Below are 27284 nucleotides of genomic sequence, written 5' to 3'. Positions count from 1 at the left end.
ACGCAACATGGAGAGGGACAGTAGGTCTACGCAACTGGGAGAGGGACAGTAGGTCTCTGCAGCATGGAGAGGGACAGTAGGTCTATGCAGCATGGAGAGGGACAGTAGGTCTATGCAGCATGGAGATGGACAGTAGGTCTATGCAGCATGGAGATGGACAGTAGGTCTATACAACATGGGGAGGGATAGTAGGTCTCTACAGCATGGAGATGGACAGTAGGTCTATACAGTATGGAGAGGGACAGTAGGTCTATACAGTATGGAGAGGGACAGTAGGTCTATACAGTATGGAGAGGGACAGTAGGTCTATACAGCATGGAGAGGGACAGTAGGTCTATGCAGCATGGAGAGGGACAGTAGGTCTATACAGCATGGAGAGGGACAGTAGGTCTATGCAGCATGGCGATGGACAATAGGTATATGCAGCATGGAGATGGACAGTAGGTCTATGCAGCATGGAGAGGGACAGTAGGTCTATGCAGCATGGAGAGGGACAGTAGGTCTATACAGCATGGGGAGGGACAGTAGTTCTATACAGTATGGAGAGGGACAGTAGTCTATACAGTATGGAGAGGGACAGTAGTTCTATACAGTATGGAGAGGGACAGTAGTTCTATACAGTATGGAGAGGGACAGTAGTTCTATACAGTATGGAGAGGGACAGTAGGTCTATACAGTATGGAGAGGGACAGTGCATCTATACAGTATGGAGAGAGACAGTAGGTCTACGCAGCATGGAGAGGGACAGTAGGTCTACGCAGCATGGAGAGGGACAGTAGGTCTACGCAACATGGAGAGGGACAGTAGGTCTACGCAACATGGAGAGGGACAGTAGGTCTACGCAACATGGAGAGGGACAGTAGGTCTACGCAACATGGAGAGGGACAGTAGATATATACAACATGGAGAGGGACAGTAGGTCTATGCAGCATAGAGAGGGACAGTAGATCTATGCAGCATGGAGAGGGACAGTAGATCTATGCAGCATGGAGAGGGACAGTAGGTCTATGCAGCATGGAGAGGGACAGTAGGTCTATGCAGCATGGAGAGGGACAGTAGGTCTATGCAGCACGGAGAGGGACAGTAGGTCTACGCAGCATGGAGATGGACAGTAGGTCTACGCAGCATGGGGAGGGACAGTAGGTCTATACAGTACGGAGAGGGACAGTAGGTCTATACAGTATGGAGAGGGACAGTAGGTCTATACAGTATGGAGAGGGACAGTAGGTCTATACAGTATGGAGAGGGACAGTAGGTCTATACAGTGTGGAGAGGGACAATAGGCCTACACATCTTGAGGAGGGACAGTAGGTCCACGCACATGGAGAGGGACAAAACAGGCCTACGCAGCATGGAGAGGGACAGGAGGTCTACTCAGCATGGAGAGGGACAGGAGGTCTACTCAGCATGGAGAGGGACAGGAGGTCTACACAGCATGGAGAGGGACAGGAGGTCTACACAGCATGGAGGGCGACAGTAGGTCTATACAGCACGGAGAGGGACAGTAGGTCTATACAGTACGGAGAGGGACAGTAGGTCTATACAGTACGGAGAGGGACAGTAGGTCTATACAGTATGGAGAGGGACAGTAGGTCTATACAGTATGGAGAGGGACAGTAGGTCTATACAGTACGGAGAGGGACAGTAGGTCTATACAGTACGGAGAGGGACAGTAGGTTTATACAGTATGGAGAGGGACAGTAGGTCTATACAGTATGGAGAGGGACAGTAGGTCTATACAGTATGGAGAGGGACAGTAGGTCTATACAGCATGGAGAGGGACAGTAGGTCTATACAGTATGGAGAGGGACAGTAGGTCTATACAGTGTGGAGAGGGACAGTAGGTCTATACAGTATGGAGAGGGACAGTAGGTCTATGCAGTATGGAGAGGGACAGTAGGGCTACGCAGTATGGAGAAGGACAGTAGGTCTACACAGCATGGAGAGGGACAGTAGGTCTACGCAACATGGAGAGGGACAGTAGGTCTACGCAACATGGAGAGGGACAGTAGGTCTACGCAACATGGAGAGGGACAGTAGGTCTACGCAACATGGAGAGGGACAGTAGGTCTACGCAACATGGAGAGGGACAATAGATATATACAACATGGAGAAGGACAGTAGATCTATGCAGCATGGAGAGGGACAGTAGGTCTATGCAGCATGGAGACGGACAGTAGGTCTATGCAGCATGGCGATGGACAGTAGGTCTATGCAGCATGGAGATGGACAGTAGGTCTATGCAGCATGGAGAGGGACAGTAGGTCTATGCAGCATGGAGAGGGACAGTAGGCCTACACAGCATGGAGAGGGACAGTAGGTCTACACAGCATGGAGAGGGACAGTAGGTATATACAGCATGGAGAGGGACAATAGGCCTACACATCTTGGGGAGGGACAGTAGTTCCACGCGCATGGAGAGGGACAAAACAGGCCTACGCAGCATGGAGAGGGACAGGAGGTCTACTCAGCATGGAGAGGGACAGGAGGTCTACTCGGCATGGAGAGGGACAGTAGGTCTACACAGCATGGAGGGCGACAGTAGGTCTATACAGTACGGAGAGGGACAGTAGGTCTATACAGTATGGAGAGGGACAGTAGGTCTATACAGTATGGAGAGGGACAGTAGGTCTATACAGTATGGAGAGGGACAGTAGGTCTATACAGTATGGAGAGGGACAGTAGGTCTATACAGTATGGAGAGGGACAGTAGGTCTATACAGTATGGAGAGGGACAGTAGGTCTATACAGTATGGAGAGGGACAGTAGGTCTATACAGTATGGAGAGGGACAGTAGGTCTATACAGTATGGAGAGGGACAGTAGGTCTATACAGTATGGAGAGGGACAGTAGGTCTATACAGTATGGAGAGGGACAGTAGGTCTATACAGTATGGAGAGGGACAGTAGGTCTATGCAGTATGGAGAGGGACAGTAGGTCTATGCAGCATGGAGACGGACAGTAGGTCTATGCAGCATGGCGATGGACAGTAGGTCTATGCAGCATGGAGATGGACAGTAGGTCTATGCAGCATGGAGAGGGACAGTAGGTCTATGCAGCATGGAGAGGGACAGTAGGTCTATACAGCATGGGGAGGGATAGTAGGTCTCTACAGTATGGAGAGGGACAGTAGTTCTATACAGTATGGAGAGGGACAGTAGTTCTATACAGTATGGAGAGGGACAGTAGTTCTATACAGTATGGAGAGGGACAGTAGTTCTATACAGTATGGAGAGGGACAGTAGGTCTATACAGTATGGAGAGGGACAGTGCATCTATACAGTATGGAGAGAGACAGTAGGCCTACGCAGCACGGAGAGGGACAGTAGGTCTACGCAGCATGGAGAGGGACAATAGGCCTACACAGCACGGAGAGGGACAGTAGGTCTATACAGCACGGAGAGGGACAATAGGCCTACACATCTTGGGGAGGGACAGTAGGTCCACGCAGCATGGAGAGGGACAGTAGGTCTACGCAGCATGGAGAGGGACAGTAGGTCTACGCAGCATGGAGAGGGACAGTAGGTCTACGCAGCATGGAGAGGGACAGTAGGTCTACGCACCATGGAGAGGGACAGTAGGTCTACGCAGCATGGAGAGGGACAGTAGGTCTACGCAACATGGAGAGGGACAGTATGTCTACGCAGTATGGAGAAGGACAGTAGGTCTACGCAGCATGGAGAGGGACAGTAGGTCTACGCAGCATGGAGAGGGACAGTAGGTCTACGCAACATGGAGAGGGACAGTAGGTCTACGCAACATTGAGAGGGACAGTAGGTCTATGCAACTGGGAGAGGGACAGTAGATCTATGCAGCATGGAGAGGGACAGTAGGTCTATGCAGCATGGAGATGGATAGTAGGTCTCTACAGCATGGAGATGGACAGTAGGTCTATACAGCATGGAGAGGGACAGTAGGTCTATACAGTATGGAGAGGGACAGTAGGTCTATACAGTATGGAGAGGGACAGTAGGTCTATACAGTATGGAGAGGGACAGTAGGTCTATACAGTATGGAGAGGGACAGTAGGTCTATGCAGTATGGAGAGGGACAGTAGGTCTATGCAGTATGGAGAGGGACAGTAGGTCTATGCAGTATGGAGAGGGACACTAGGTCTACGCAGTATGGAGAAGGACAGTAGGTCTACGCAGCATGGAGAGGGACAGTAGGTCTACACAGTATGGAGAGGGACAGTAGGTCTATACAGTATGGAGAGGGACAGTAGGTCTATACAGTATGGAGAGGGACAGTAGGTCTATACAACATGGAGAGGGACACTAGGTTTATACAGTATGGAGAGGGACACTAGGTTTATACAGTATGGAGAGGGACAGTAGGTCTATACAGCATTGGAGAGGGACAGTAGGTCTATGCAGCATGGAGAGGGACAGTAGGTCTATACAGTATGGAGAGGAACAGTAGGTCTATACAGTATGGAGAGGGACAGTAGGTCTATACAGTATGGAGAGGGACAGTAGGTCTATACAGTATGGAGAGGGACAGTAGGTCTATGCAGCATGGAGAGGGACAGTAGGTCTATGCAGCATGGAGAGGAACAGTAGTTCTATACAGTATGGAGAGGGACAGTAGGTCTATACAGTATGGAGAGGGACAGTAGGTCTATACAGTATGGAGAGGGACAGTAGGTCTATACAGCATGGAAATGTACAGTAGATCTTTGCAGCATGTGATTCACTCAGTAAATCAATAGAGCTGGCAGTGGGCCAAGTGCTGCAGTCAGATATCTGAGGGAAGTGTGTCAGTCAGTCAGTGTGTCTCTGTTAACTTTTCCCTTGTGATCTCTCCCTCCATTTCTCTCACCCTGTATCTCTCTACCTCTCTCTCTTTCTATGTCTTTCTTTCTATATCCCTCTCTACCTCTCTTCCCCCTCTACCTCTCTCTGCATCTCCAGGCTGTCAGTGACTTCTGTACAGATCCCAACACGTTTGTGCTCAACTCCACCCACTTCAACTCTGGGACCAGCTCAGGTACAGTAGTGCATCGCTGCACACTAACAAAGAGTCTCTGATCATTTCATTCATATAGCCATTCATTTTGATGCTGAAATGCCCTGACACACTGTATTCATTGCTGATTGATGGTCTGCTGCTGTCCTATGTCCTATCCAGACGTGTTGGATTATTACCTGACCTGCAGCAGACGTATGAACAGCCCTTTCCAGCAGGTAGTAACTGTTCTCTGTAGATGCTATGTCTCACGTAGTGGTGTTTGGGGATCAGCGTTTCAATAACACATGGACTCTTCTGAGTGCCCTGAAATTATTGGGCTGGACCAATGTAAATATATGGGGGTTAGTATTATTCTTGGGCAGCTCTATAATTCCAACCCTGGTGGCACTGATATAGGACAGTAAGTAAACTTGTATTATCTGATAGGTACTGATCAGGATATTTATAGATTATACAGTGTTAGCATGAGGATGCTAAGCAATATTTTCAATGACCTGTTGTCTGCAGCTGCTTACCCAGTCACAGAGGGCCCTTTCCAGCATCCACACACACCTATCCAGCCTGGACCGGAATGCTCTCCCACAGGTCCCCAAGGCAGAGGTACATCACACTGGGCCAGGGTGCAACCCATGACACAAATGGCTGCCAAATATATAAAGCACAGTGACATGTTTATGAAACTAAGTGTGATATTATCCTTGCCTATTGTCGTTGTAGAAGTCACTCAGGGAGGTTCAGCAGATTCTCAATGCCACAGAGGGCAACTTTCACCAGCTAGTGGCGCTACTCAACTGTCGAGGTCTCAACAAGGTAGGCCTAGTGTTTAACATGGGGTGTAATGGCCTCTGGTGTGTTCTTGCTGTTTTCTCAAGTCTTTTTGATCTTTCTGTCTCTGTTTCTTAGGATTATATTGACTCTTTGAAAGGCCTGTGCTATGACGGGATGGAGGGATTGCTCTACCTCTCCCTCTACTCTTTCCTTTCGGCTCTGGCCTTCACTGCCATCCTCTGTTCCCTGCCCGGCGCCTGGAGAAGCTTCCCCAGGTGTGTGTCTGTGTGTGTGTGAGAGAGAGAGAAGGAGATATGTTATTGATGTCATAATGTTGTTGTTGAAGTTTTCTACATCAGAGTTGAACATTTCCTCTGAACATGCTCAGCAGTCAGGTAAGGTTGTACTAGATTGAGGTGCATCTCTAGGTGTGGGTTGACGTACTGGATGGATATGTAATTCACTACTGTACCTCCAGGTCTGTCAGAGCTTCTGTCTGTCTGTAGTAAACAGCTTCCAACTGTGTCACAGCCAGAAACATGAAGGGGAAAAGATTCAGGGATCAACAAGGGGATACATTTTTTCTATTTGCGAATATCGATGTACAATTAACAGGAGGTCTGTATTCCAAAGGGCATTGCTGAATGCACCATCACAAACCCATTAATTTAACAGATAAAAAAAAATATATACAGTACTGTGCAAAAGTTTTAGGCAGGGATGAAAAAATGCTGTAAAGTAAGAATGCTTTCAAAAATAGACATGTTAATAGTTTATATTTATCAATTAACTAAATGCAAAGTGAGCGAACAGAAGAAACATCTACATCAAATCCATATTTGACGTGACCACCCTTTGCCTTCAAAACAGCATCAATTCTTGTAAGTACAATTGCAGACAGTTTGAAGGAACTCGGCAGGTAGGTTGGCCCAAACGTCTTGGAGAACTAACCACAGTTCTTCTGTGGATTTAGGCAGCCTCAGGTGCTTCTCTCTCTTCATGTAATCCCAGACAGACTCGATGATGTTGAGATCAGGGCTCTGTGGGGGCCGTACCATCACTTCTAGGACTCCCTGTTCTTCTTTACGCTGAAGATAGTTCTTAATGACTTTCGCTGTATGTTTGGGGTCGTTGTCATGCTGCAGATTAAATTTGGGGCCAATCAGATGCCTCCCAGATGGTATTGCATGATGGATAAGTATCTGCCTGTACTTCTCAGTATTGAGGAGACCATTAATTCTGACCAAATCCCCAACATTTCCAGAAATGAATTGATGATCATTAGCACCTGTTTGGTATAATTGTTTAATCATACACCTGACTATATGCCTACAAAATCCCTGACTTTGTGCAAGTGTACCTACAATAATTGATACTGTTTTGAAGGCAAAGGGTGGTCACACCAAATATGGATTTGATGTAGATGTTTCTTCTGTTCGCTCACTTTGCATTTAGTTCATTGATAAATATAAACTATTAACATGTCTATTTTTGAAAGCATTCTTACTTTACAGCATTTTTTCACACCTGCCTATAACTTTTACACAGTACTGTATATTACTATTTTACAATTTTTTTTTTGTTTTCTTGTACAGTAGGGTAAAAGTACACAGATGTTGTGGCTGTCTTCCACACATGAAGAGTGTGTTCCGTATCTGTTCCATAGGATTTCACAGGTTCATACAAAGTGTTACCAAAACCCCTAATTGTTGTTCTCATGAGTTCTCCTCTCCCCTCTCTCCTCCGGGCGACAGTGATTCCGAGGAGTATGAAGATTCGGACAGCGAGAGCGAGGACCCCTTCACTTCCCATCAGGCACGTAGACAGCCGGCCGCGGGGTCTCAGCGAGGGGCCTTGCCCCCCTTCTATAATTACCAGGGGGCCGGGTGGACTCCTCCCTTTTCTAGCGCGCCACCCCTCCCGTGAGTAACACAGACACACAGACACACAGACAGACAGAGACAGACAGACAGAGTTGCCTCAGAGAGACCCCCCGGGAATAAGATGAAGTTGCCCCCAGTCACTGATCTAAGGTCAGTTTTTTTACTATAGTGGTTGAGGATGAAGACTTGGGGGAGGTTAAGCTGATTCTAGATCTGTGCCTTGGTGTAACTTCAACTCGAAGCTCCCAACTGAAGCCAACAAGATCATGCAACAAGAGCGTGCATGAACACACACAGACCTACTGACTAAGTCTGCTATGTTAATGAGCAAAAGTAAAGGATAGGTAGGCAGGGTAGGCAGAGAAACAGACACACAGATAGGTCTGCTGTGGACTGCAGGGTAGGCAGAGAAACAGACACACAGATAGGTCTGCTGTGGACTGCAGGGTAGGCAGAGAAACAGACACACAGACAGGTCTGCTGTGGACTGCAGGGTAGGCAGAGAAACAGACACACAGATAGGTCTGCTGTGGACTGCAGGGTAGGCAGAGAAACAACACGCAGACAGGTCTGCTGTGGACTGCAGGGTAGGCAGAGAAACAGACACACAGACAGGTCTGCTGTGGACTGCAGGGTAGGCAGAGAAACAGACACACAGACAGGTCTGCTGTGGACTGCAGGGTAGGCAGAGAAACAGACACACAGATAGGGCTACTGTGGACTGAAGGGTAGGCAGAGAAACAGACACACAGACAAGGCTACTGTGGACTGCAGGGTAGGCAGAGAAACAGACACACAGATAGGGCTACTGTGGACTGCAGGGTAGGCAGAGAAACAGACACACAGACATGTCTACTGTGGACTGCAGGGTAGGCAGAGAAACGACACACAGACAGGTCTGCTGTGGACTGCAGGGTAGGCAGAGAAACAGACACACAGATAGGGCTACTGTGGACTGCAGGGTAGGCAGAGAAACGACACACAGACAGGTCTGCTGTGGACTGCAGGGTAGGCAGAGAAACAGACACACAGATAGGGCTACTGTGGACTGCAGGGTAGGCAGAGAAACAGACACACAGATAGGGCTACTGTGGACTGCAGGGTAGGCAGAGAAACAGACACACAGACAAGGCTACTGTGGACTGCAGGGTAGGCAGAGAAACAGACACACAGATAGGGCTACTGTGGACTGCAGGGTAGGCAGAGAAACAGACACACAGATAGGGCTACTGTGGACTGCAGGGTAGGCAGAGAAACAGACACACAGATAGGGCTACTGTGGACTGCAGGGTAGGCAGAGAAACAGACACAACTCCAGAAGTCTGTCTTTCTGTGTGTCTGTCTATCGGTCTGTCGCGCCTTCCAAGACAGACATAGACCGGTCCGATCGATCACTCACAGATCTTGAGTGTGTTTCAAATGACACCCTATTCACCATATAGTGCACTACTTTGGGCCAAGTGTCCGAAAGTAGTGCACTATATGGGGAATAGTGTGTCATTTGAGACACAGACCTTAATACTGCGGAGATATGAGGCTCAGGTTGACCTAGGTAAAACTCCATCACTCTCACCCACCATCCACACTGTGGTGTCCAAGTCTCATGTTATCAAGGTCTGCTGGCCCCGTGTGGCTCAGTTGGTAGAGCATGGCGCTTGCAACGCCAGGGTTGTGGGTTCGATTCCCACGGGGGGCCAGTACAAAAAAAAGTATGAATGTATGTACTTGTAAGTCGCTCTGGATAAGAGCGTCTGCTAAATGACTTAAATGTAAATGTAATCAAGTCTCTCAAATTACTCTCACCTCTCTCTCTCTCTCTGTCTCTGTCCTTTATTATTTCTTTATCACTCTCTCTCGGTCTTTCACTCCCTCTCACTGTCTCTTCCTCTCTTTCACTCTCTTTCTATACTTTGCAAGTTCAGTTAATGCCCTAAGAAGTGTACTTTCCTACCTTATGCCTTAGCATGTACAACATAACTAAATGCCAAGTCCAGTTGGTGTATTCAGGTGCTGTAAACACTGATCGTCAGTGGCCCTAGCCTAGATCTAATAGTAACAGTATCATGACCAAACTGCCCAGAGTAAAGTAACTCAGATTCCAGGTACCCAATAAACAATAAGAATGCAGTGGACTCCTGATAAATGCTCTGGTTTGGGGCTGTCTGGAAAGCACGCACTAAAGTGGAGCATGTGGATATCCAGAGCAATTAAAGATGAATGTGTTTTGAATTGGGACTGGTGAAGTCTCAAGTTTTAAGTTGCAATGCACGTACACGTTGTACACAAATGTGCACTTCATCATTGTACATGAGTTTGCATTTCCCAAAGTGCACTTATCAGGAGTGGACTGTGTGTATAATATCTGTGTCCCCCATGCTGAAACCACCAGCTATCCCGCTGCCTACGTAGATGTAGTGCCCTAATAACACTAATGCCACCAGTTATAAGGAGGTCCGTTTCTACATCACCATTTCGCTAATCGCTCTTCCTCCCTTTCTCTTCTTACCCCACCTCGGTTCCCTCCTTTGGTCCACCTCCCTCTTTTCGTCTTTCTCAATGTGTCTCATCCCTTTTTCCCCTCTCTCTCACTCATTCTCCACTCCTGCTCCTCTTCCTCCTCTTTTGCCTTCTTCCTTTTCCTTTCGTTTCCTCTCTCTTTCTGTCTCTACACAGGACTCCAAACGTTTCCTCCAATGGCAACCCTGGCTATGAGAGCCTACCCCTGACTGACAGGCAGTCCCCACCCCCCTCTGTGAGTTCCTTTGTATTCGTGACTTCCTAATCTGTGGCATTTATCATCACTCTGCGTGTAAACCGTCCCTCGAGGTGTTATTTGCCTGTATGTTTGTTGTTAGATCCAGAATGTTTATTATCGACTAACTAACTGGTGGTGGTGATGGTCAAGGTGGTGATGGTCGTGATGGTAGTGGGGATGGTGGTGATGGTAGTGGTGGGGATGGTGGTGATGGTAGTTGTGGGGGTGATGGTAGTGGGGGTAGTGGTGATGATGGTAGTGGTGATGATGGTTGTGATGGTAGTGGGGATGATGGTGATGGTAGTGGGGATGATGGTGATGGTAGTGGGGATGATGATGATGGTGGTGATGGTAGTGGTGATGATGGTTGTGATGGTAGTGGTGATGATGGTTGTGATGGTAGTGGTGATGATGGTGATGGTAGTGGTGATGATGGTAGTGGTGATGATGGTTGTGATGGTAGTGGTGATGATGGTTGTGATGGTAGTGGTGATGATGGTGATGGTAGTGGGGATGGTGGTGATGGTAGTGGTGATGATGGTTGTGATGGTAGTGGTGATGATGGTTGTGATGGTGATGGTGATGTTAGTGGTGATGATGGTTGTGATGGTAGTGGGGATGATGGTGATGGTAGTGGTTGTGATGATGGTGGTGATGGTAGTTGTGGTGATGGTAGTGGGGATGGTGGTGGGGATGGTAGTGGGGATGGTGGTGATGGTAGTGGTGGTAATGGTTGTGATGGTAGTGGGGATGGTGGTGATGATGGTTGTGATGGTGGTGATGGTAGTGGTGATGATGGTTGTGATGGTAGTGGGGATGGTGGTGATGGTAGTGGTGATGATGGTTGTGATGGTAGTGGGGATTGTAGTGGTGATGATGGTGGTGATGGTAGTGGTGATGATGGTTGTGATGGTGGTGATGGTAGTGGTGATGGTGGTTGTGATGGTGGTGATGGTAGTGGTGATGATGGTTGTGATGGTAGTGGGGATGATGGTTGTGATGGTGGTGATGGTAGTGGTGATGATGGTTGTGATGGTAGTGGGGATGGTGGTGATGGTAGTGGTGATGATGGTTGTGATGGTAGTGGGGATTGTAGTGGTGATGATGGTAATGGTGATGATGGTTGTGATGGTAGTGGTGATGATGGTTGTGATGGTAGTGGGGATTGTAGTGGTGATGATGGTAGTGGGGATGGTAGTGGTGATGATGGTAGTGGGGATGGTAGTGGTGATGATGGTTGTGATGGTAGTGGTGATGGTAGTGGGGATTGTAGTGGTGATGATGGTAGTGGGGATGGTAGTGGTGATGATGGTTGTGATGGTAGTGATGGTGGTGGGGATGGTGGTGTGGCTCCAACCTCACAGAACCCTGTCGGCCAGGAGTGTAGGCATGGGTGGTGTTGGCCCATCCAAATTTCTGCAAGCCCATCTACCAACTAAATTCTGTCTACGCACCTGCTGTAAACTGGCATTCTTTTTTTTATTCAACTAACCTAAAGTATGTGTACTATCGCTTGAATGGGAAAGCTCACTTTCTGTCCCTGACAACTAACTCCGTCGGTTGTCACCTCTCTGACTTTGGACATGCTAGAAAGGACGTAAATACAGTGCTTTCTGACCACAAACCTGAGACCCAACCCTAACCATTACCCTACCTTTGTCCTTTCTAGCATTACCATCCCAGTCCTAACTTTTACAACAGTCCCTGGTGCTTGAGGTAGAAGTTGCCTCCATCCACCTCTGATCTGGGATCAGATTACCTGACACCCATTCCTAACCTTAACCATTTGGAGGTAAAGACCCTGGATCAGTGGTTGTGGATAACTTCTACCTCCTCTACGCCTGTTGCTAGGGGAATAACGTGACCACGTGAGTGCTCATCTTCATACATGAGATGATTTTGAAACAAATTTGAATAATGGAGATTTCTTGTTTTCTTGTCTCCCTTCTCTCTGCACACCCTCCTCTGTGGATCTTCAATGGCGGCTCCCCCATATCGAATCAAAATGCTGTTTCTGAAAGTACAGTACTCTCCCAGCATGCTGACTGGTTACGGGGGTAGTCAAACACACCCCAACTCCGCCCATTCAAGGAACCTGTATTCACGCTAATTTTTTTTATGTTTAAAAAAGTACCATTTTTTTTTCGTTTTCTTATGAATGGACACTTTACTGAGATGAAAAAATAACTAATCCCCCAAAATTGAGCTTTAGATGTAAATTAAAGGTGCGTAACATCAGTACCAAGAAGGTTGAATGGCCTGCTGTAGAACCTCACAGTAAACTAATGTCAGATAGATACAGTAAGTAGCATGATTATGAAGAGGTCTGAACCAGGTTCACTTGGTCAGTCACCCCTTACAATCCCCCTTGTCTGTCCAGTGTCAACAGTTGCGCGGCGAGCCAGAATGGTATTGACGTTACGACATTGTAGTTCTATGTTTTTTAAATGTAGCACCAGTTTATTTTCACGTTTTTATATCTATGTCTTGTTGTAGAGAAACAAGACACATTTTTGGGTGAATGAATATGCAGTCTCCTCACTTGGTGTTCAACGTGCAATTTTTATTTGATTTACTTTTTAATAGGTGAAAATTCTGTATCTCCCATGTATTACCTTCTGATACTATACTGTACATTTCACTGTTGATGACATTATCTAAATCAGGGATGGGCAACTCCTGTCCTTGGGGCCGGAGTGGTGACGAAACTAATGATCATGATTAGGCGATTATTGGAGTCAGGTGCAGAAGGGACACCAAGTCCCCAAGGACTGGAGTTGCCCATCCCCTCATGAAACTTTGCTCTTAAAAAGAACATTCAAGAGAGGGCTATAGTACTTCCTCTCTGTAGGCTGAATGGAGAACTACAACTCCCATCCAACCCCGAGACCATTAGAGAACTACAAATCCCATGCAATGACAGCAGGCACATAGCAATAAAACTCCTGCCACTGGTGCTGCAGTAGCCCTTCCGTAAATAGCAATAATAACTATATAGCAGTGTGTTTCTGGGGTCTCTATAGGATGTTATGTAAATATGCGATGTCAGATTTCATTGAACACCCTACTGACCTTGTTAACCCTTGAATTGCGTTGGTATGGTATAATCAATGCTCCTTTTGAATGGCATCCTTTTTCACTCCAGAGTCTAATATAAATAAAATAATAACAATGAATAAAGTTTGGCCTTGTTTAAATCACTCAACTGTACTGCTGAACCTCTGAAAGAGTGTATGCACACAAAGACAACAAGACACATCGTTACATATAAATAACATTTTCTTTATATCCTCTGAGTGTGTGTGTAGTTTGAGTGCGTGTAACAAAAAGACAGTGCTCCCATTCACTTGGATATGCATAGTTAGATGTAGACGCAGACAGAACACAAACATAGAAGCATTATTTTCACACAGTCAGTTGTCAACATGACATCCAGTGCCTCCTCGGTACCTCAGTGCATAGAATAACTTAAAAGACAAACCAGTTCTAACTGGTCTACCTCGACAGTGCAGTGCATAGGGAGAGAAGGAAGGAAGAGAGAGAAGGAGGATATAGATGCAGCTGTAGTGTAGAAATCCAAACAACAACCAGTAAACTGTTACAAACAAGCCATTTGGGACAGAAATCCCCCGTCATCTTAAATGATCTCTGGAACTTTGTGTGTGTGTGTGTAAGAGTGCCCACACTCCTCAGCAACCGGTAATGCATTTCCTGAAATATGTACTTTCTGTTAAGCGTCTCTTGTTTTCTAAAATGTTATTTGTTTTCCAGAGTAGAGCAGGAGTTTGAGTCCCATGCTGAATGAATGGAATGCCCAGGCCAGAGGAATCACTTCCTGAGGTCATCAGAGTTCAGCCAGGTTCCGTACTCCTCCACGTCCCTCCTCACAACCAGGAGCATCTCTGCCACGTCCGGAGACAGCTGTTCACTGAGAAATGTACTGAGAGAGAGAGAAGCGGAGTGTGGTGAGGGAGAGAGAGCAATTGGGAGAGTGAGAGAGACTGGTTTACAAGAGTGCAAAGTACAAACTGTAACAAACAGACACTGTGGTAAGCCCCATGTGACCACTCCTCTAACAGGATGAGATCGAACTCTGACTAGTAGTCTACCACAGTCAAATTGTGGGCTGCGTTCAAGAGTTCCTGACAGGATTACTATGTAAAAAAAATTTACTATGTAAAATTTACTATGTACATTTTTTTTTTTACAGAGGGACATTTCTGTTTGTAAACAACAAGCATGAGAAGTTGAGCGTAAAGTTGGAGATACTGTGTCTTTGATTAGGAGTTGTACAATACATGTCTGCAAAGTCGTCGTCCCTCCCTTCACTCACCGGAGATCTGCTTCGTTCCCGATGCAGACAGGACTCTTTAGTTTGGAGTCGAGGTTGTAGTAGTGTCCATTAACCTGGCGCACTGCAAGCCAGTGCCGCCGCTTGACGGGGAGGGACACAATTCCGAGAGAGACACGTGACGGAACGTTCAGGATGAACCCCTGGACCTTGTCAACACAGAGACTCTGTACTGTTCTGAGGGAGAAATAGGAAAAGGGAAGGAGATGTTGGTTTAAAATCAACAGAGCCACAGTGGTGGTGAGGGGAGGAACAGTGATGAACAGTAGACAGAATCTGTGGCCAAGTTTTCTTATCAGTATATTTTCTTTGGTCAATAAAACTTTAGCTCTTCGTGACCAGTAGCAGTACTTGGTTGGATTTATTACACAGGTGTATTTCATTGCCAATCATCTCTTCAGAATCTGTCTGGCCCTGAGGTATTGAAGTCTGACCTGCGTTTGTCCCACCATACTGCAGCCAACTCTCTGCTCTGTAGGGCAGCCATGATGACGTTGACATCATAGTTGCCTGTGCCCAGCATCGAGCGGTGAGGGTTCACCACACATTGTGGAGCTAGCCTGGGGAGGAAGGGGAAAGAGGGGAACATGGTAAAAACAGATTCACATGCTCTTGGAACTCATGGAGAAAGTGTGTGGTGGGTGCTCTTTGGATCACAGGCTTATAGCAGTACTTGATGATTTACATGCAGAGATTGCATATTGAAGAGTCTGTGTGTTATCATTGACACAAAGAACCCTGTTTAGCCAAAACACCACCCCCTAAAGATGACATTACACACACACATCGCCTGACCTAAGTGACCTCACCGCTTGCAGATGTCATCTGCCGTCTCCTTGGTGAACACTTGTTCTTGCAGAACGTTGTTTAGAGCATGAATGGCGCACAACTCCAGTCGCTGCTTCTCATGGAAAACCTCTCCTTCGCTCATAATAACCCTGTTGATAGACAAAATACACAAAACATAAGCATGTTGACTGCAGCTGTGCAATACATTGTTGAATATGAACTTTCAACAAAACTGTGAAAAGGGAACAAAACAATAGCCATCTCCTCTGTAATACTCCAGAAAAAAACACGTGCATTCGAAGTCCAATAGAATGCTTAATTTCATTCAATTATTAGCTAACTAACTAGATCAGTCTTTACCGTATTGGAAGTTGTCCGCAGTGTAATGGCCAAATAAAGCGGTGTATCAAAGTCAGTAATAGCTCTTTCGGTGCTCTTATTCCACGACAAACAAAATAATAAAATGTACCTACTGTACACGTAAATCTATTATACATAAACTTGCTGATTGTGCGATTTTACGCTCACAAGAACATGCTAGTGAACTCTCTAGTAAGAATGGGGAAAACCGGAAGCTTGATTGTTGTTGTTCAACTGTCATGCCCCGTAAATTGGAGCGAGCGTCGTTTTTGTCCTCGCTGAATTTCTCTGCAACGCGCATCAGGCTATCCAATCAGTGATTAGTGCGTGCTGAAAGCCAGGAACTATGCGTGGTGCCAGCAAAGATGGCGCGCCTGGAAAAGCCCATAGACTTAGATAGACATCGCATCATTGTATATGTACCATTATGGCGTTTGTGAGAGCAGGGGCAGCGCAATTGAGGGCATCTCCATTTTGAAGTTGTCCATTTTCTATGATTTGGTAAACAAACTGAATGTGTGCATACCACTGAGATGTAATAAGAACTGAAGACTACATCCAAGATGTCCGCCCGTTGTTTTCAAGGTAATCTACTCACTTTCGCATACGTTGATTAATTTCATGGACCGTCTATATCTGGGATGCAACCGCACAAGGAGCAGCGCAAGCAGTGATGACGTCATCACATCATCCAAAAACAGAGCAGACATTTGATGAATATAAAATGTTAATATCTTCGGCTGTGAGTGATGGGGAAAAACGGCCTCAGCAACAATTATTGAAAAATGTATTGGATGTTTTGTTCACAAAGGAGATGACTAAGTGTCTTAAGAATTTTCTAATCTGACTTCTCTATGTGACAGTGTATGGAAATGGTCCTTTTGGGCCGGGCATACGGGACGGTTGAGCTAATGTAGGCTAATGTGATTAGCATGAGGTTGTAAGTATCAAAATAAATTCCCTGGACATACACATATCTGATATGGGCAGAAAGCTTAAATTATTGTTAATCTAACTGCACTGTCCAATTTACAGTAGCTATTACAGTGAACGAATATCATGCTATTGTTTGAGGAGAGTGCACAATTATGAACTTGAAAATGTATTAATAAACCAATTAGGCACATTTGGGCAGTCTTGATACAACATTTTCAACAGATATGCAATGGTTCATTGGCTCTGTCTAAAACTTTGCACATATACTGCTGCCATCTAGTGGCTAAAATCTAAATTGCGCCTGGGCTGGAATAATACATTATGGCCTTTTGCATTTCAAAGATGATGGTACAACAACAAAAAAATGCATGTTTTTTTTCTTTGTATTATCTTTTACCAGATCAACTGCGTTATGTTGTCCTACATTAATTTCACATTTCCACAAACTTCAAAGTGTTTCCTTTCAAATGGTATCAAGAATATGCATATCCTTGCTTCAAATCCTGAGCTACAGGCAGTTAGATTTAGGCGAAAATTGGTCTGATCCTTAAGATTAAACTGCGGTACAGAAGCAAGACTGTGGGAGCAGTCAAAACCATGCTTCTAGACCGGCCACTTGGTGCATACTGCCACCTGGAGTGCGTTGTTTGAACAGGTATAAAGCTTGCCGATTTACTGCCACCTGCAGTTATGGAATGTTTGTTCACAAGTATAATGCATTGGCTGATCCCTCCTGGTGACCTGGTTGGAATTATGTGATCCTTCCTTAACCCATAGGAAGTCCCACCCAGTGACTACTTCAAAATAGTGAAAGTGCTCATGGCGCTGCCCATTCTAAAATAGACATTTGGGCACTAGAGTCCTCTATCTATCTCTATGGGGAAAGCCACAAACATCCTGTCCACATGAGCATTACAAGTTAGTGCCTTTGTATAAACTGTTTAATGTAAATAAAAATGATTGAATGACTTTATTGTATTTTATTGTATTTTTACATCGCAATTAACAGCCATAAAAATCACATTTGACAAAAAGTATTTGCATATGACACAAGCAATCATGTCATTAATCGAAAAACATTTTCTGATTGTAGAGAGGGCCACAAGGGGAAATCTATGTGCACTGTTTTCCTACAAATAATTCGAAGAAAATATCCAGAACCAGAATCCAAAAATAAAAACACGCAGACAATGTAGTGATGAGGCGCACTCTAGTGGTCAATAGAAATACTGCATGAAAAAGTCTCAGTGGGGGTTGAAAGCCAAAACTTCCCCTTCCAAAATGATGGATACTAGGAATAATTTAAATGTAATGTTACTTGGAATGTACCTTTTCAAATCTCGGGTGTATCACTGTATCTTGAGGATGGCATTAATAATCACTCATCTACATTAATTTACTTTTAAATAACAGGCAATATTCTGTGTCTGGCACATGGTAGGCACTTTCCCACTCTGGCCTTTGTGACCATAGTTCTCAGGACAGTTGGTCAGGGCCAGGGGCTTTCAAATTCAATCTGAGTTTATGTCCCCTCAGTCACACACTGATGTCAGTAGACTGGGGTTGGCAGGCTGGGATGTTTTCTGTTTTTTGTTTGTACGGAAGCAACACTTACATTAGATTTGCTGTGAGCTGTAAAAGTTTCCTCCATGCAAGTAATACATGTGATAAGAGTCTTACAGGTACAGATATTTAACCCCTTATTATAATGTTGGATGCCAGTGCTTGATGGTTTGGTACCTTAACAATGGGCAAATAAATGTTTTACCTCATGCAACAAGGGGTTACGTACCCAGGTTTTATTGTGCTGCTCACCAAAAGTCATGAAGAGTGAAAAGGTGATTTGTGGAAGATCCTAAAGAATTATGTGGACAGGTTTGAGAAATAGCTACATTTGTTGTAATGCCTTGGAATGGATGGCGTTATGTGTGAACATTAGAATGCCGACCATATTGTTACACAAAGTTGCTATTGTAGTAATTACCAAGCATATCTAACATTTTGACTAATAGTTCATGCGTCTGATAGCATCGAACGTTCTAAATTCTGATTTGTTGCATTCTAGCCTGGTTGCCATCTCTGTGTCTCTGCTCAGCTATTACATTCCACTCCTTGCCCAAGCAAATGACAGGAGTGGCAAGGAGTTGAATGTTAGCTAAAAAGACTGGTACCTCGACTAGTATTCAATTCAAATCAAATTTTATTTGTCACATGGTTCGTAGACAACAGGTGTAGACTCACAGTGAAATGCTTACTTACGGGTCCTTTTCCAACAATGCAGAGTTAAAGATCAAATAAAATAAATACAAATAAAATAGAAATAGTAACACAAGGAATAAATATGCAGTGAATAACGAGGGAGTACCAGTACAGAGTCAATGTGAAGGGGTACAACGTAATTGAGGTAGCTATGTATTGTACATATAGGTGGTGTTAAAGAGAATAGGCAACAGGATAGATAATAGACAGTAGCAGCAGTGTATGTGGTGAGTATGAAAGTGTGTGCGTGTGTGGCATCAGTATGCATATGTGTGTTGGGGTGTCAGTGTAAGTATATGTGAGTGTGCATAGAGTCAGTGCAAAAATGGGTCAATGCAGGTAGTCAGGGTTGCCATTTGATTAGCTATTTCGCAATATTGTTTAGAAGTCTTATTTATTTTAACTAGGCAAGTCAGTTAAGAACAAATTCTTATTTACAATGACGGCCTACCCAGCCAAACTCTAAAGACGCTGGGCCAGTTGTGCACCGCCCCATGGGACTCCCAATCACGGCCAGTTGTGATACAGCCTGGAAACGAACCAGGCTCTGTAGTGACACCTCTAGTACTGAGATGCAGTGCCTTAGACCGCAGCACCACTCAGAAACTTCTTTGGTTTGGGGGTAGAAGCTGTTCAGGGTCCTGTTGGTTCCAGACTTGGTACATTTATTTGATTGGTACCACTTGCGGCAGCAAAGAGAACAGTCTCTGATAATTTGTTAAGCCTTCCTCTGACACTGCCGTCTATAGGTATACTGTATGGTAGAGTTAGGTTATATTGAAATTTAGAAAAAAAAATATATTGTGTGCGGCTGTCTGTCAAGATGAAGGCCTACCCTCTGGGTGGGTATGAGTTTTTCAAACGCACCTATGGCTTGGAAGCATTTTTGACATTCTCGACTTTGGATGGCTGGTGGAAATGTCAAGTATGATGACGACAGAGCACCTACGATATGTAATTGGTCTTGTTGGTTACGTTGTTTGTACACGTGTTGTATGGCTAAAATCCCGATTGGTCAAGACAACACAATTTCATTTGAGAGATCGTAGTTGTGTTCCGTGTCAACGAAAATAGTAGCTGGCTAGCTACTCTAGTACTTGGCCACCACATAACTTTGTCTAAAAACACTTTCTTCCAGTAGCTCGCTTCCCTTCACTGTATACGTTATTTACCCCAAAAGCAGGCTGTTTTTAGCAGAATAACGAATTGGAGTTAACGTGCTATCAGAGTATCTGAACTTTCGAGAAGAATTTCAGCTAGCAAACTGCAGCTGGCTAACGCGTTAGCATAACTTGATCGCTTGCTTGGCCATTCGAGATCTAAAAAGTCGTCGATAACTACATTTATTAACTTATTTGAGGTGTCGTGGACCACTTGTTCGTCAATCAAGCATAAACTGCAAGCATTTGTTAGTAGCTAGCTACCGTTGCTATTTAGACGAGGATTACAGAGTTAGCTAGCCCCAGTCACCTGAATACTATTATTCTTCGGAAGACATGGTAAGTTAAAATTGTTTACAAACACTTTCATAAATGGATACAATTATTGGTTATTTAGCTAGCTAACAAAGCAAGTCTAATTGTTTTCCAGCTGTTTAGCTAACGTTAACTAGCTAACGTTACTTAGCCGAGACCTAATTTAGCTAACTAGTTAAGTTGGGTAGATAACGTTGGTTGGTTGTTTGCTTGCTATAGTTACGTTAACTAACTGGCGTTAGCTGATGTAACGCTAGCTACGATTGTCTTTTGCAGGGTAGTTAAATGTTGACACTTCTCCCGAACACAATTTAAATGGAAAACTGTCCAACATAAAGATTAATCACTAACTAACTTTTACACGATTGTCAGCAAATTAACTATCATAACGTTAGCACACCCCAAAGTTGGCGTATGTAGCTAGCTATGCAAGTTAGCTAGCTACCTAATGATGATGATTTGGCTGGCTAGCTACCTAATGTTAGCTTGCTAGCTAGATATCTTATTTCTTCTCTTTTAGCTAAATTGATGTGTTGTAATAAGAACTACATCAATGTGTTACACGGTTGGGCGATTTAATGGTACATTGGCTATTTGACTTGACAATGATGTGAACTAGTCAGTCATTTTAGGCTAGCTTTCGGCTAACTGTTAATTCGCTAGCTAGCTACAACCTAGCTTTATTTGACAAAGACAGAATGGCTAACTTGATGTCCGTTTTGTATGGCTAGAAAATGCTAATACAATATCTTAACTTTGACCGGTTTGTACATTTATCAATGAAGTAAACTGCCCGACATTGGCTGAAATCGCAGATGTCAGTTGTGACACATAGCTTATCCACTGTACTCATGATGATATTATCGTGAATCACCACCTGGCCTGTACTGTAGCCGACTCAACCACGATTTACGATGGAGTTGAGCAGCGACTAGTGTGGGCAAACTGGAGTTTCTTAGTCCCATACAATATCGTTTTTATCAAAAACTACTGATTATAGCATCCAAAGAATACCCCGCAATCACGCAGAAATGTGTGTGGGTTATTATTTGTGTGTTGAAATCAGTAGTTTTTGATTAAAATTGATTTTGTGACGAAGGAGCACCAGTCTGTTCACACTAATCGCAGCTCATCTCCATCATAAATCGTTGAGTTTAATCGGCTACAGGCCAAAGGCTTATCAGACAGTAGATAGCTACATTGATTCTGAGCAACCATTTTGGTGACGGCTTTACTGAAATTGTCCCTTACTGAGATTTTCCTGTTATTAATGTGTTTGTGATCATGGGATGTGTGGTTTCCATATCTATAGTATTTACCATATTTGCACCTTTCTGTTGGTATTGGGACAGAATAGTAATGTATGTGTGTGCCCTATTTATAGAACTCCAATGTAGAGAACTTGCCGCCCCAGGTTCTGCGTCTGGTGTACAAAGAGGTGTCTGCACTAGCTGCAGATCCCCCTGAAGGCATCAAGATCTACCCCAGCGAAGAAGACATCACAGAACTCCATACAGCCATCGAGGGACCAGGTAACGCATACCTCTGTGTCATGGGAAATGTTTTGTCTGCCTAGGTGAAGCTGTAATGTAGAACATGCTTAATGCTGGGGTTGACATTAAACTCTAAAAGGTACAGGCAAAGGTCATGGTCACTTGCCCAAAAAACGAAAATGTTCTTCTACATGTACAAATGTATTTAAAAAGAAAAAAATCAAGTACCTTTCATTTGAATATTGTTTGAATGAGTCAGCACACTTATGAAAAAAGGGGTTTGAATAGTGTCATAAGTTTCATGCTAATTCTGTAAAGGAGTTCCCTTAAGGTGTCAGCATGCTTCAGTTTGGCTGGCGGTTAGCCGAAGTCGGCTAGGCGAACCAAACGAGTGTGCTCGCATACTCCCTTAAAAGACCTTCGCTTGGAAAAATAAGTAAAAAGCAGAAATAGTATTGTTTGTCCATTTTTAAACGCAATAGCCAGTATACACTTCCTCAGCATAGTCAGAATTAATCTAAGATAACTCAAGAAATCTGTCAATAGTTTTGATGTTTTTGACAAGGATGTTTGCAGTATTTCGCAATGAAACATTTTCATGAAAACGAGTCGTCTCTTGTTGAATGACAACCGACTTTACTGAAGAATCCCTACAGTTGGCCAATCACTGACAAAGGGGTGTAGACTTCGGCTACTGACTCTGGCTACCAACTTTGGCTTGCCGCAAGAAAAAATGTGCGCCTGAACAACAACAAAAAATCTTACCGAAGTCCAAAACTAACAAAAACGGCACAAAATATTGTCTTAATTTATGCACAAACTCTTCCGAACTGTTTCGGCTGGGAAGTATGCAGACGCCTTTACTCTGACAGACTTCTGATGAAAAGGGTTAAAGTGTGTGTTAAAGTATGAAGTAATGATCACACATGTAAAATACTCCATAGAGGCATGAAATTTAAGTCTCCGGTACTTTTGTGTACTTTTTAGACAATAGTTCTGAAAGTAGTGCTCAGCAGCCAAAAGTGGTACTTGGAAATTGCATACTATGTGCAGATATGTGCACCATGTCATTGCTCTCTCTCGCTCTGCTGTGTGTATCTTGTTGACTGTCACTCAAATGGCGAGGAGTTGAAGCCCATTGGCTGAAACGAATTGCTAGGGGTTGGCCCATGTGGGGTAAAATTTAGGAAAAAGGTGCAGCACAGCTTCCAGAAAAGTCGCTTTCAAACTTGACATTTCGTGGCTAATTCAGGTTAGACCTCAACTATGCTCAGATTATACACTGGCTAGCTAACACACTACTAGAGGCAGTTGGCACAAAGGCCTAAACATTTTATTTAGTTGTCCAATCTTCACTGTCTGAACTAGAAAACACTTAGGCCTACTTGAGTTGCAAGGTAATTTGTTAAATTATGGACTCCTACCGCCATTTGAGCACTGACATTTGCTACCGAAACAGGTCCGTCTTTCTCATATCACTGCACATTTAGCCTACTCCTGTTTTAACAGGGTGTAATTAGCTTATTATTGGCTATTTACCTTCATCAAAACAATGTTTTTGTTACATATGTCCATCTGTAACCTATTCTAAATGACAGACTAGCAGTTCGCTAAATAGACCGGATGCATTAATCTTTTTCAAATCTGCAGCTCGTAGTTGGAACACATTTCCCTACTTTAATCAACCAGTCCATTTCGAATTTGTGATAAAGCTGTCGTGATTTGGCAAGGAATGTAGCTTGTCTACAGTTTTGTTTGTGTATCCCGTCTGTTAGATGCATTTTTATAGGCAGTAATTTCTATCGTCTTAATGGGAGCTTGGGTGCGCAATGCGCTTGTGTAGATGGAGCGGTCGGATCTGAATGGAGTGATGCGTAACGGAGGTGAAAGAATGTAGGGAGAACTGTGTGATCACTTGGCAGGATTATTTTTATTTTTTGTCACTTATGCACATGAACAAATGGAACACGAGTCGACGTGAATGAACGCTAGTCTTCAGGACAAAAGGCAGATTCCACCTTACCGACTGTTCAGTTTACCTACCCTGGACGACCAGTAATGTCAACCCCTGCTTGACGTGGTTTATTTATTGTTCTTCAATAGAAGGAACCCCGTTTGCCGGGGGTGTTTTCCGGATGCGACTGGTCCTGGGGAAGGACTTCCCTGCTGCACCACCGAAGGGCTACTTCCTAACCAAGATCTTCCACCCTAATGTGGGCCACAAGGGAGAGATCTGTGTCAACGTCCTGAAGAGGGACTGGAGGGCAGAGCTGGGACTCAGACATGTATTACTAGTAAGAAACATTTAAGCATCTCCTATGGGTGCTTCTTAATAATCCAAAATAGCAATGGGTGAAAGAAAATATTGTATCTGGTGCATTTTATATTCTTAACATTTTGTATAGTCATCTCTGCTTGGTTCAAGGAAAACCTTGAAATATACCCTGATGACTCACTGGTGTTCATTCTCTCTCTCTCCTCAGACTATCAAGTGCCTTATGATCCATCCCAACCCTGAGTCAGCTCTCAACGAGGAGGCGGGGCGTCTGCTCCTGGAGGACTATACAGAGTATGCGTCCCGTGCTCGCCTCCTGACTGAGATCCATGCCATGGGGGGGCACGGGGGGACGTCAGGGGTGCCCCAGGACCCCGCCGATGGCCCCCTGCCAAAAAAACATGCAGGGGACCCTACCAAGAGGGCGATGGGGCCAGGGGTTGCCCCCTCTGCTGCTCTGGGTAACGGAGCCAATGGAAGCAGTACTACCTCCAGCAGTAGTAGTAGCAATAGTAATGTTGTAGGGAAGAAGAAAACTGATAAAAAGCGAGCGTTGAGACGACTCTAATGCTGCTTGGAGTCTTCTGTGTGTGTGTGTGTGTGTGTGTGTGTGTGTGTGTGTGTGTGTGTGTGTGTGTGTGTGTGTGTGTGTGTGTGTGTGTGTGTGTGTGTGTGTGTGTGTGTGTGTGTGTGTATATACTGAATATTGTTCCCCTCTCCCAGACTCTTTCTATACCCCTGACTCTGTACTGTCCCTTTTGTACTCATTGCATCTGGTATCCCTGTTCATTCCTTATTGCCATATATTCTCCCAATCCCCTGTGGATAAATCCATTTGCATTCAATTACTTTTTGACAGCACTTTTTTTGATTTGAATGAAACCTTCCGTACATATTTGTCTGTTGTAGAAGTGCTCAGAAAGTGAATGTCAAAACACAAAAGATAAAGGTGCTCAAATTTGACCCCTTTTGCATACCCCACCACACAATGAGACATCCATGTCTACATCACTGGAAAAGATAAACGGTTGAGATTTGATATGTTTTAAAAGCTTGCAAACAGGGTTGTCAGACTATTTATTTAGTCATTTCTTGTTTGGGTGGGGTATGCAAAACGGGGCAACTTTGAGCACCTTTATCTCCTGAATGTTTTTGGCATTTCGGTCGAGAAAGTCACTTTCTGACCACTTCTTCCATGGGAAAACATGTATGTAAAGTTGTTTAAAAACAAAAGGGATGTTGTGAAAAAGTGACTGAATTCAAATAGGTTCACCGCTATGTGTTAGTTCTCTCCATGGTTCCTCACTGTCATGATCTGAGAAAGGTTTTATTGTGTTTCATACACAGCACTAGTGATTGTGTGTGTCATACAGTAGCTAGACTGTTTGAGCTTCAGTCTGACTCATCTCCCCTATCTGAAATTAGGCTTCTTTGTGTTCAGTGTTCACTAAACAAAATGTCTTAGATATTTTGCAAAAACAGAAAATGCCTCTTTCCCCACCCCCTTCTTGACATGGCTCCTGTTGCTGAAATGGTACTGTGTACTGCCCAGCTAGCTCGTGTTGGGAAACTGGTGAGATGTTTTGTCATGTTTGAGTTGAGTTACCTTATATGAAATCAGGTTGTCGTAAGGGTGGAGGAGATTATGCAATGTTTTTTGATTCATAGAGTGAAACAAAACATGATGAGATGGTCATTCACTGGGTAGTCAAATGAGGAAGCAACAATGAGAAGTTTTCCTAGAAAATGTTTGTCTAGTAGTGGTCGAAATGAGATGGACACGAAGGGAGCAACATTTGGTCTGATTATTACTTTTAAAAATGATTTCACCCCTATTTTTTTGTAAATGTTTATCCCCATGTATGACTATTCTGTTTTTGCATTTTTACAAAATTGTCATTGTTTATTCATTGTCCAGTATTTGCAAGAGTGGTTTTAAAGTGACATGTCTATATTCAGATGTCTTGGTGTGTGTATGAAGTAGGTTATTGTCCATACAGGATTAGGTTAGGGTGCAGGATTGTGCATATCATTGATTATTAATTATATCCCATATATAATTATGGATATTTATTTATATGGTCATAGCTACACATCTGGTCTTTAGTACTAATTTGCCAATAGTGTACTTGTGAACCTTTATTGTTAAACGTTTTTAATTTGATTTGTATGGATCAAATACCTGCTCCGGTCGTATGCACTATCCAGCTCCTATCCTGTTCCCATATGGGCCAGATTTGGGAAAAACGATGTATTTGTCAATAGGGAAGCCTCAGCAGATTTGATAGAAAGGAACTCCCCAGTCGATGATCTCCTCTGGCTGGGTTTCCCGGGCATGTTTTCTCCCTCCGTTCTAAATGCATGTTGGCACCTACATTTCCCAGGGAAACAATCAACAGTTGTCTTTTACTTCGGTGGAAAAAGGTGCCTGGGAAACAGTCATTGTGCGATACTTAACGGGTGGGTATTTTTGTGTCCATTTTAAGTTATTTAAATTAATAAATTAGAGATATTTGGGGAAAAATGTATCATTTAGTTCTTTCTTCAGTGTTGGTAAGATATTGAAAATATTACGGTGTGAATAGCATTGCTTTCTGTGGTACAGTAGTATAATGACAGAAGGGAGATATCAGATTTTTAGAGAGCCCCCAATGTAGGTTGTCTATCTGGGGCATATTTCATAGTAAAAACAGGATTAATTTCCTCTTCATCTGTAAAGGTCTGAGAACAGGGGATGGGTGAAAAAGCAACAGGGGAAACGAGTTGGAGGGAGCCACTACACTGTTGAGCTCCACCCATTGTGTCATGAATTCCATACACACCTGTTTAGTCTAGTGGAATGTGCCCCCAGCTAGCAGGCTGTCAGTTGACGTACATAATGAAGGGCTTCTTCCTCTGGCTTGGCTGCAGTGAGCAGCCTGCAGAGAAACCAGCTACCCATCTGGTTGGAAATATGTCTGACATCCTGG

General features: G+C 44.3%; 3 protein-coding genes across 4 annotated transcripts in view; 2 read left to right on the top strand and 1 right to left on the bottom strand.

Annotated features, from left to right (window-relative positions):
- The window catches only part of LOC120030939 (protein tweety homolog 1-like), a 34519-nt gene extending 26854 nt beyond the window's left edge, over positions 1 to 7665 (top strand). Inside the window, exons 8-13 of the mRNA XM_038976443.1 lie at positions 4914 to 4989; positions 5131 to 5186; positions 5479 to 5571; positions 5689 to 5781; positions 5875 to 6014; positions 7494 to 7665. Coding sequence (XP_038832371.1) covers positions 4914 to 4989; positions 5131 to 5186; positions 5479 to 5571; positions 5689 to 5781; positions 5875 to 6014; positions 7494 to 7665 — 630 coding nt within the window. The remainder of the gene's footprint in view (positions 1 to 4913; positions 4990 to 5130; positions 5187 to 5478; positions 5572 to 5688; positions 5782 to 5874; positions 6015 to 7493) is intronic.
- A 5973-nt stretch (positions 7666 to 13638) lies between these two features.
- LOC120031450 (josephin-2-like) lies at positions 13639 to 16133 on the bottom strand. The gene is made up of 5 exons (XM_038977215.1): positions 15878 to 16133; positions 15538 to 15666; positions 15163 to 15288; positions 14711 to 14905; positions 13639 to 14317 (listed from the first exon to the last, which is right to left on the bottom strand). The coding sequence occupies exons 1-5, from the start codon at positions 16012 to 16014 to the stop codon at positions 14206 to 14208; spliced, it is 699 nt and encodes a 232-aa protein (XP_038833143.1). The 5' UTR covers positions 16015 to 16133; the 3' UTR covers positions 13639 to 14205.
- A 3980-nt stretch (positions 16134 to 20113) lies between these two features.
- On the top strand, positions 20114 to 26843 carry LOC120030862 (ubiquitin-conjugating enzyme E2 S-like). Of its 2 annotated transcripts, none has more exons than XM_038976348.1 (5): positions 20114 to 20571; positions 21932 to 22079; positions 24144 to 24334; positions 24524 to 24935; positions 25012 to 26843. In XM_038976348.1, the coding sequence occupies exons 1-4, from the start codon at positions 20569 to 20571 to the stop codon at positions 24881 to 24883; spliced, it is 702 nt and encodes a 233-aa protein (XP_038832276.1). In that variant the 5' UTR covers positions 20114 to 20568; the 3' UTR covers positions 24884 to 24935; positions 25012 to 26843. The 2 variants fall into 2 exon arrangements, with proteins under 2 accessions (XP_038832276.1, XP_038832275.1); XM_038976347.1 differs by having other exon boundaries at positions 24524 to 24939.
- The last annotated feature ends 441 nt before the right edge of the window (positions 26844 to 27284 follow it).

Source organism: Salvelinus namaycush, chromosome 37 (assembly GCF_016432855.1).
Source record: "Salvelinus namaycush isolate Seneca chromosome 37, SaNama_1.0, whole genome shotgun sequence".
In the NCBI taxonomy this organism is placed as follows: domain Eukaryota; kingdom Metazoa; phylum Chordata; class Actinopteri; order Salmoniformes; family Salmonidae; genus Salvelinus; species Salvelinus namaycush.
This window is presented reverse-complemented; position numbering and strand designations above follow the sequence as displayed.